The sequence below is a fragment of the Aegilops tauschii genome, chromosome 3 (genome assembly GCF_002575655.3).
Source record: "Aegilops tauschii subsp. strangulata cultivar AL8/78 chromosome 3, Aet v6.0, whole genome shotgun sequence".
NCBI lineage: Eukaryota > Viridiplantae > Streptophyta > Magnoliopsida > Poales > Poaceae > Aegilops > Aegilops tauschii.
In genome coordinates, this window is record NC_053037.3 from 30695715 (window position 1) to 30705608 (window position 9894).

Sequence of the window (9894 nt, forward strand, 5' to 3'; positions counted from 1 at the left end):
TTCAGGCCTCTGACTTTGTTGTGGTTTCGCAATCCGACACACACAAAGAAGGAGGTGTACACTACGCGGGACGGTTTCAAACACTAGACCTCTCAATTAAGAGTGGCCAGCAGTAACCAGTAGGATATATCAACCCTTATGACTTCACACTTTGTTTCTGCTTTTTATCTGTATATCTATACCTAATAATAAAGAGGCGAGACACATCATTCACCAGTCTAGCTCAGGCATGGTCCATCAATGAAGTTTGCTCAGCAAAACAATATATTTAGTTGTGGCACCTTAGGAAATAAAGTCGTTGTGCGACCATCACATTTTCAGTTTTAAAAATGACTTTTTAAAAATCCCTTATCTCATCATGACATCATTCAAACATAGTTTGTGAAATGACATTTTAAAAGTCCTTATCTTATCCTGGCATTTGATTCAGAATTTTTTTATCTCTACCACATCTGCATAATTTGATTGTTTTTCTCCCATTGCAATGCACGGGCATATTTGCTAGTTATTCTCAGATAGCGAAAAACTCCTGGTTTTGGGGAGCTTCCGTAAGCTTCACAGAACAGTTTTTTTGGATTCATGAAACTTTCCTTCAAAATTGATGAACTTTTTTTCAAAATTCATGAACTTTTTTTTCAAAATCGATGAATTCTTTTTAATTTTTGACTTTTTCAAAATCATTGAACTATTTCTGAAAAATGATGAACGCTTTTTAAAATTGATGAACTTTTTTAAAATTTGTGAACTTTTATTTTCCAAAATCGATAAATTTTGCAATTTGTTTGAACTTTCTTTTCAGATTCGATGAACTCTTTTCAAAATGGATGTACTTTTTAAAAAATTCGTGAACATTTTCCGAATCTGTGCACATTTTTAATTTACAATTTTTCATTTTTTTTGTGATTTTTTCTGATTTGTTTTATAAAATCTAGGGTTGACCGGTCAACTGTTTACCAACAAACCTTTTATTGGGAGCAACTAGTTAACGAGCGCTCCTTCGAGAGCCTCGCAACGATCAGCGCCACTTGGCGTGCTCTCAGCCATTCGCCGCATGTCGCGCTCTGGACGCTCATTCCGGATTTTTTTATTTTCCGCACGCGTTTTCGGCTTTTTAACGGGTTTTTTTCCGGGGTTTTTCGACGTTTTGGTTTTCCTCCTGTCTTTCTTAGCTTTTCGATAAAAAAAATTCAAAAAAAAATATTCCGCGAAAAAAACGCGTTTTCTTTTTTTTTCTTTCGCGAAAGTCACGGTTATTTTCCGCGAGAGGCACGGTTGTGCTTTAGCGAGAGTCACGGCCGTGCCTTTCGGAAACGAAAAAAACACGTTTTCTGTTTTTTTCTTTCGCGAGAGTCACGGCCGTGCCTCTCGAAAAGGGAAAAACAAAACGCGTTTTCTGTTTTTTTTCTTTCGTGAGAGTCACGGTTTTGCTTCCGTGAGAGGCACGGTTGTGCTTTCGCGAGAGTCACGGTCGTGCCTCTCAGAAAGGGAAAAAACGCGTTTTCTGTTTTTTTTCTTTCGCGAGAGTCGCGGTTTTGCTTCCGCGAGAGGCACGGTTGTGCTTTCGTGAGAGTCAAGGCCGTGCCTCTCGGAAACAAAAAAAAACGTGTTTTTTGTTTTTTTCCTTCCACGAGAGTCACGGTTTTGCTTCCACGAGAGGCATGGGTGTGATCGCGAGAGACACGGGCGTGCCTCTTTCGGAAAGGGGAAAAAACCGTGCTCCCGGTTTCGGTTTTTCGCCCGGTTTTTTTGGCCAGTTTTTTTTTTAAAAAAAGTTCGTCAAAACCTATCAATATGGGATCTAGTTTTGAAGATCTCGACGCGAGGAATCCAATGGTGAAAACGGTTTGAGATTTGGACGCACGGTTTAAAAGATAAAACGTTTTGAATAAACGAATCTACGAAAAAAGGGAAAACTCTCAGGTTGCGACAAGTGGCACGCTGCATGTGCGCCACTTGTCGCGACCTAGGAAAATGGAATGTTCTTTGCAACGAGTACTTCTTAGTGATTTCGCCTTTTCTTACTGGCAAGGGAGTGTATCGCTAGTGGTTTAATGGGCCGGCCCTTTTATGTATGTTCATTCACCCAAAAAGCCCAACTCTTGCTTATCCCCTCTCCAAGGGGGAAATACGGTACCCTAGGCGGCGGCCGGCTGCCGGCGGCCGGCGAGCGAACCCCCCGTCGTGCTCCCGTGCGGTCATCAGCCATGCCTGCTGATGGCCGTCGCACCTGCGCAGCTACCGCTTGAATTCGGCGTCGGCTAGGCGAGCTCCTCGTCTCCCTAGTACCCTCCTCCCTCGCGTCTCACCGTAACGCCCACGATCCTCTGCTCTGGCGAGGGAGTCCGGTGGAAGCTGTCTGCCATGGTAATCCCCTTGCTCTCCTTTTGTTCTTAGGACAGGAATGCTGATTTTCTAGTATCAACTGGTGGCAGTGGTATGATTTGTTGCCCGCTTACAGGATCCCTATTTCTTCTAGAATAAGCAGGCGATCTGCTCATCACTGTATTAGAAAGAGCTTACATTACACGCTCATCTTGTGATTCTGAGAAGGAAATGGCCACAGTTTATGGGGGGAAAGGGAATAAAATCACAGGAATGACAGGAAAATATAATTCGACTAGTTCGCATTATTCAACTGTTGCAAAATCCACTCTCATATGTTTCTGATTAATAGCATTACAATATGATAAGATACAGATACAGTATTAATACTACTGCAGAATCCCATGTAGTTCAGTGTTACTAATACTACTGCAAGGCATTACAGTCTACAACGCAGATGCAAGTTGAGTTCCCTCAAATGCGAGTTAAGTTACCTCAAACGTTGTTTATGTGTTCGTCGTGTTTTGTGGCATAGGACGATTTTCAGACGACACATAGGGCTTAGGGGGGATCTGCAAATTCTGCAACCTCCCTGTTAACATGTTTACCACCTTTGTCGTTGATGGCCGATTCTTCGGGTTCCATTGGATACACCACAGTGCCACGATAGTCAGCTGCCTCATCTTTTCTTTGTCTTCTGCTGTCATTTCCAAAGAAACGACCAATTCCTGCTCAGTGATTACTTTCTCGTAAATCCACTCTGGGAGGTATACCTCATGCTGGTTCTCAACACTTGGGTCTGAATTCCTCCGCCCGCTCACCATTTCCAATACCAGCATGCCAAAACTGTACACATCTGACTTGTACGATACCCCTCCAAAGTTCCGAGAGTATAGCTCCGGTGCGATGTATCCCATCGTGCCTCTTGCTGCAGTCAAGGTAACGATGCTTTGGTCCCTTGCACACAGTTTTGCAAGGCCAAAGTCTGAAATCTTAGGATTGAAGTTGTAGTCTAGCAAAATGTTGTGTGGCTTGATATCAAAGTGGAGAATGCGTTGGTTGCAGCCTTGATGTAGGTATTCCATTCCTCGGGCAACACCTAAAGCAATATCTACCATTTTGGTGGGTGCTAGTAGTTGTCGAGAAATGTTAGAAACATGTGAGAATATGTATTTTTCCAGTGACTTGTTAGGCATGTATTCATAAATCAGCGCCCGTCTTGTTCCTTCAGAGCAAAAGCCCATGAGGCGGACAATATTTGCATGGTGTATTAGTCCAATGGTTGCAACTTCATTGATGAATTCCTCTCCCTCTCCTTTAGAGCTCTCTAGCATCTTGACTGCCACAGGCACTCCATTTTGTAGCTCGCCTTTGTATACACTTCCAAATCCACCCTGGCCTAGTTTATCCTTGAACCGTCTTGCTATCTTCTTAACTTCAGGGAAAGTGTACCTTGTGGGTTTTGATGTGCCATATGCCTTGAGAAACATTTCGACTTTCATATTTATTTCTTCATTGTACCTTGACTTCAAGGAGAGATAGATCGCGGTGGTCACCATCAATGAAAGAACTACAAATGCAGCGACAGATGATGCTGCTAATTACAAAGAAAGGAAATTAGTGAGTTGCATTCAGATAAGAAGACATGTGTTCCTAACTCTTATCGCATTGAGAAAACACAAAAGAGTTAAGATGGTAAGCAATAAGAATTTCATTTAGAATGGGAAAAGGAATTGAGAGTTGCAATATTACCTGCAATTGGGATGACCTGTATACCTGCTTGTAGGAAGAAGATCATTAGTTTTGCCATGATTTAATGTAGACAAAAACTGAAGAGCTACTTCATTACTTCTACAAAGTAATTTTGGAACAATTAATTCTTGATTCTTACATGAGTTCTCCGTGGACTTAGGAAGGACATATACTATATAGGGAAGAAAACATCCTACCACCGCGTGCTTGTACATATGTCCGTATACTATATTTATGATATTTCAAAGCAAGCTATAGAAAATTTTTGCATGAGAGTCCATAGTCTTTTGTATGTTTTGAAATACCTTCATATTTATACGTATAAAACAATATACTAAAAATAGTACATACTAATTCTTATATACTACATACTACACGTACATACTCTTGGTTTTGACAGATACTAATACAACGTACAAAACTCACGTGAGGGTAACTACCATTGGTGGTAGGGAACATTTGTATGTGTGGTAGCTTCCGGTTGGCTTCATGTATATTGGACCTCAGACAAGGGGTGTTATATTGGTTAATGCATTCTCTTGGTAAGTTATAGATCATCTTCAGTTGTAAAAAACTAAAGCAATCTGAAAAATGGCCAATTAAGGTTTATCTCTTTACTTTTTTGGTCTGAATTTACAAAATAGTCCATCGTCATAAGTTTGCCCATATAATTTGGCACTTGAACCTCTTGACGAATGTTTTTTTGGGGATTTTCATGGATACAATTTTTCTCTACATTACATTTTTTGTTAAATAACTTAACTATAGATGAAATCCTGTTGGAAGATTAAAAATAGTTCACATCAGAATATAAGAGTTCAACAAACTAGTGGACAGAGAAACAGAAAATCTAGAATGTTGCTCCAAAATAAAAGACACTATATGAGATTTCAACTAGGGAAAGAAAGAATACCATGGTGCTGGCAAAATGCTTGACGCCTTCGTGAGCTGAATCCACAGTGTCGACCTTCATGTTCACACTGTTGGCAGACATATGTAATGTTATTGAGGTGCCAAGTGAATGTTGTTTCACCAAAGTTGATGACTGCATTTCCTCTTTTGTTGAAAGCGAAGTCATCTGAGTTTGGCCCTCTCTTATCATAGGTGAAGGGTATCGAGATGCCTTTAGAAATGGCCATGCAGTCCCGTGGAAGGTCAGACATGTATGCGGAAGCTGATGCCAAATACCAGAATTGCCTAGTGTTGTTACTGAGACAAGAGGCTGGGCCTACTATACTATATTGATCTACTGGTGTGAAACCTCTTGAACAACGTACCAGGGTTGTAACTTGTGATGATTGAGGTTGTTTGTACACATCAGTTGCTAAGTTTGTTGAGATGAGCTTCTGAACTGGGCATTGCATCGATGGTTCCGCAAGCGGGATGACGTTGATGACACGGTGCCTGTAATAGATCTCAGTAACTCTGCAGGAGCCAAGAACATGGTGATCCAGGATTGTGTCATCCCCGGAGCACGATAACTGCATGCCTTGGGCGCCACACGATGGTGGGTCGGTCGAAAGCCGGAAGGGGAACCGGATCTCGGGTCCATGTTTGTTGCATCGGTGAGATGGACAAGTTCTTAAGAAATCTTGGTCCACCGATGCTGCTTCGACATAGGATTCATAGGTGAGAAGACATACCAGCAGCAGCGTGACAAGAAATTTAGAGAAGTCCATGAAAAATGTATTAGGGATGAAGATGGAAGAAGAGAAGGCAGGGAGTATAGGAAGTTGTCACTTATTTGCTTTAAACTCCTATATGGGTACTGATGCTGTGCTTGTCATGATAGCTGTGTGTCTGAGTGCGACTTCCAAGCTACTACTGGAACTTCTGCCTTGTTGAGTGGCTTAAAAAATTATGTGGTGTCTGGAAATGAATGATGCTATCACTGTTTAGACTATTCTTCCCATTTCACCAGCCAGATGCCCTCAGTTTTCTTCAACCCTGTATTCCTACTCCTCTTGGGTTAAATTATACATGTGCAGTTACATGGAACTTGCATTCTTCTACTATAATAAACTCTCGTGAACTCTGACCTGGTAAAGCACCATGTGCAAAGTTTGAATCATGATAAGGCTTGTTGACTCATTGGGATAGCTGCTTGATTGAGGACTGATTACAGTGTCTCTGGTTGTAGTCCAATCATCATTGAAATAATCAATCAGACATATGGAGATGCTGTGGTTAGCACTGCCATCGCTTTCAGTTACTAGTTAAAAAGTGCTACAGTTATTAGCTTATTTTAGTATCCTATTCGTTCTTATCTGCAGACAGCGGAAACCAGGGGAAATATCAAGAGCAATATAATCTGCACTTAGTGTTAAGTATATTAAGGAAATTATAGGAAGTTATCTTTGTAGAGTAGGGTTGTAAAATGGATCAGATTTAGATTTTTCTCTGTGAAACATGCCTTGCTACCTGATATACTAAATAACTCAAATGAATAGTATTTATCTGTCATTTTTGGATCACTGTTATTTGTCACTGTCTGAAGGCGTTGATTCCATGTTACTGTAACTAGGACAGAATTGGACCGTAAAATAACTCTAAAGTAGTACACTTGGACTCTTCGCCTCCTGTTAATCAAGAGGGGTCGTTAGCAAGATTATGCAACCACTCTACTTTGGCTTGGTGGTGACCTGCTAGTCTCATAGTCAACAACATCACAGTCATGTGGAGCTTCTTTAGACTATTCTTTTCTTTGACATAATTGTACAAATCTAACTAGATGAAACTTGCCCTGTGCAGAAGTTTGAATTGTCATCTTAATATGACTAAGACAGGGTTGGACCAGAGGAAGCTACAGTAGTACACTTTGACTCTTCCGTTAATCAAGAGGTACAGAGTCAAGAATATCACCATCACGTACAAGATCAGTTAGGCGGGTTGTACCCAACTTTGGCTGGCAGCAAGTAGCTAAGTCTTCTGGTCAGCACCATCAGTCACATAAGGGCACTAGCTGACATGTAATTACCCTCCTTTGGAGTTTATTCAGCCATTCATCTGTGCATCTGTGTTCCTGTGAACTAGCCTGCCATGGTGATGCTCCCTGCTCTCAAGGCCTTAACTGTCTTGTTTGTGCTTGCAGTTCTTGCTGCAGGTCAGGCAGAAGGGCGACATCATCAGCTTAATTGTCCTTCTTTCTCGTGCGGCCCTCTTGGAAATGTGTCGTCCCCATTTCGACAGGCAAGTGATCCACCTGGGTGCGGTTATCAATCTTACGAGCTAGTTTGCAGTGATACTAAGGCTACAATTAGCATCGACAACGCAACATACTATGTGTCTGCCATCAACTACATCATTCATACCTTCTGGGTCATCGATGCCGACTTGGATTTATACAACAACTGCCCTCTACCTCGTTGGAAGCGGAACTGGCGCCCTGTTGAACCCATAAGGATAATCCGACGCCAATGGGTTCACAGCAAGGTAGTCGAATTAGCCCCCGCAACACCTTATCAGGCTAACTTTGTTAATTGTTCTCAGGAAGTAAAGGACAATGGTATGTACATGCCTGTTGCTTGCCTGAGCAACAGCCATTCTTTTGTTTATGTGTTAACTAGCCTAAGATCCGACAGTATGGAGAATCTCGAGCCTTGTTGCGGTTTTCTGGCCATGACTCCACTAGATGGCCAGGAGACTCGGAGCACTGTGCCATTAGAGAATGTGAGCTATGCAGATGTTGTAAAATTTATGAAGTATGGGTTCAGTGTTGGATTTCCTTCCAAACGTCGTGGGTATGGAAATTTCAAGGAATGCCTGATGGATTCAATGCCGTGAGTTTGGATTGTTCATACCTGTAAACTCTAATTTTCTTTTTTGCACATGCACAAGATCTGATCATCCTACATTTTTCTTCTTTTCTGCAGCTCATCCCCTAAAGATTGGATTCTGAGCATTCTTATGGTCGATGAAATTTTCTTGGGTTGCGCAATTGTTGAAGTTCCCTTACCCATTGGAATATGCTTGTATATAATACAGGTGGCCTCGCCGTTTTTCAAGTTGTTTGCTGGTACGTGAGAATTAAGTACTCCATTATGATTTATGGATGATCCCTAATTGAACTTTGTTTTATGCAGCCCTATGCAGGTTCGTGTTGGCACCGTTGGTGGTATTGATCTTCCTTACCTACAAGTACTGGAAAACAAGGATCACAATTGATGCTGTTGAGAAGTTCCTACTGATGCAACAAATGATCAGCCCATCGAGGTATGCCTATACAGACATTGTTGCAGTCACAAGCCATTTCAGAAACAAGCTAGGCCAAGGTGGCTACGGCTCCGTGTATGAGGGTGTGCTCCCAGGCGATGTCCATGTGGCTGTCAAATTGCTGGAGGGAAACTCTAACTGCAATGGAGAAGATTTCATCAATGAGGTCTCCACCATCGGCAGGATCCACCATGTCAATGTGGTCCATCTTGTGGGGTTCTGCTCAGAGGAAATGAGAAGGGCCCTGGTTTACGAGTACATGCCTGCTGGTTCTCTCGACAAGTACATCTTCTCACCAGAAAGCCAGAAGACCTTCTCCTGGGATAAGCTCAATGAGATTGCTTTGGGCATTGCTCGAGGGATCAACTACCTGCATCAGGGATGTGAGATGCAGATTATACACTTTGACATCAAGCCGCACAACATCTTGCTCAATAGCAATTTTGTCCCAAAAGTTGCTGATTTCGGACTCGCCAAACTGTACCCAAGGGACAAGAGTTTTGTGCCATCGAGAGCCCTACGGGGAACAATTGGGTACATAGCTCCTGAGATGATATCTAGGAGCTTTGGCCTCATATCGAGCAAGTCTGATGTTTACAGCTTTGGGATGCTGCTGCTGGAGATGGCTGGAGGAAGAAGGAATGCCGATCCAAATGCAGCAAACTCAAGCCAGTCTTACTACCCATCATGGGTGTATGACAGACTAGCTGAACAAGAAGTGCGTGAGATTTCTCCCGCTGACGACATGCACGAGTTGGAGAAGAAGTTGTGCATTGTTGGATTATGGTGCATCCAGATGAGGTCCCAAGATCGACCAACAATGGGGGAGGTGATAGAGATGCTGGAAGGCGGCGTTGATGGCTTGCAGATGCCTTCTCGGCCGTTCTTCTGTGACGAAGGACACATCCATATAGAGGATTCTTATCATTTGCCATCCGAGTTCACTGAAATCTCCGAGGAGGACGGGTGAAAATTCGTATGTGTGATGTAAAGCGCGCGATGAGATAATGGTTTCATCTCACGTGTACTCTCCGTCTCTATTTCCACTGTTAGTGTGAGATTTTCTGTTGGTGCTCAAACTTTTGTGCTCGCAACTCCAGTTTGCCCCCTGTAATGTGCTCCTGTTAAATAAAAAGAAATCTGGCCTAGTCATTACTGAATTAATCTGGTAATATCGATAGCGTGACTGCTTATGTTATGACCGGCATATTAGGGGCTTAGCCCAGTGAGTTGTGGCCCAAGTTATCTTATCATTATTAGGGGCTTAGCCCAATTATCTTATTCTTATTAGGATCGTTTGCTTAGGAGTCAAGTAAACCTCTCTATATAAGGAGAGGAGATGTATCAATCTAATCAAGCAAGAAGCAATCATTATTTGCTCGGCTTCCCGAAGGGAGTCGGGAGACCTAACCCTAGCCGCCTCTTGCGCCGCCGCCGCCTCTTCTTCATCGCGCCACGGCGCCCCGTTGCCGGCAGCCGCGATCGCATCTCCGTCAACCCTCCCCTTTCCCGTACAACCTACGCCCTAGACCAGGCAGGATCCTAACTCCTACCAATTTGGTATCAGATAGCTCGGTTCCGATCATTTCTGCACCACCACCCAACCCG

The 9894-nt window shown here is 42.8% G+C and overlaps 2 protein-coding genes across 3 annotated transcripts; one reads left to right on the top strand and one right to left on the bottom strand.

Annotated features, from left to right (window-relative positions):
- The first annotated feature begins 2107 nt into the window (after nt 1-2107).
- Nucleotides 2108-9450, top strand: LOC109774457 (rust resistance kinase Lr10). Of its 2 annotated transcripts, XM_073509944.1 has the most exons (5): nt 2108-2364; nt 6826-7043; nt 7166-7853; nt 7947-8089; nt 8157-9450. In XM_073509944.1, the coding sequence occupies exons 3-5, from the start codon at nt 7582-7584 to the stop codon at nt 9254-9256; spliced, it is 1515 nt and encodes a 504-aa protein (XP_073366045.1). In that variant the 5' UTR covers nt 2108-2364; nt 6826-7043; nt 7166-7581; the 3' UTR covers nt 9257-9450. The 2 variants fall into 2 exon arrangements, with proteins under 2 accessions (XP_073366045.1, XP_020188770.1); XM_020333181.3 differs by lacking the exons at nt 2108-2364; nt 6826-7043 and having other exon boundaries at nt 7050-7853.
- On the bottom strand, nt 2612-6818 carry LOC109774471 (rust resistance kinase Lr10). Its single transcript, XM_020333194.4, has 3 exons — nt 4988-6818; nt 4075-4098; nt 2612-3916 (listed from the first exon to the last, which is right to left on the bottom strand). Exons 1-3 carry the CDS (start codon nt 5751-5753, stop codon nt 2829-2831), a joined length of 1878 nt encoding a protein of 625 aa, XP_020188783.1. The 5' UTR covers nt 5754-6818; the 3' UTR covers nt 2612-2828.
- Nucleotides 9451-9894: the final 444 nt, after the last annotated feature.

Bases quoted from the DNA above. Each gene is read 5' to 3' on its own strand.
- LOC109774471 (XM_020333194.4), bottom strand. From the start codon at position 5,753: ATGGACTTCTCTAAATTTCTTGTCACGCTGCTGCTGGTATGTCTTCTC. The intron at 4,099-4,987 runs GTATTCTTTCTT...TCCTACAAGCAG, and splicing joins AGCATTTTGCCAGCACCATG to GTATACAGGTCATCCCAATT. The intron at 3,917-4,074 runs GTAATATTGCAA...TGTAATTAGCAG, and splicing joins ACAGGTCATCCCAATTGCAG to CATCATCTGTCGCTGCATTT.
- LOC109774457 (XM_020333181.3), top strand. From the start codon at position 7,114: ATGGTGATGCTCCCTGCTCTCAAGGCCTTAACTGTCTTGTTTGTGCTT. The intron at 7,854-7,946 runs GTGAGTTTGGAT...TCTTTTCTGCAG, and splicing joins TGCCTGATGGATTCAATGCC to CTCATCCCCTAAAGATTGGA. The intron at 8,090-8,156 runs GTACGTGAGAAT...TGTTTTATGCAG, and splicing joins GTTTTTCAAGTTGTTTGCTG to CCCTATGCAGGTTCGTGTTG.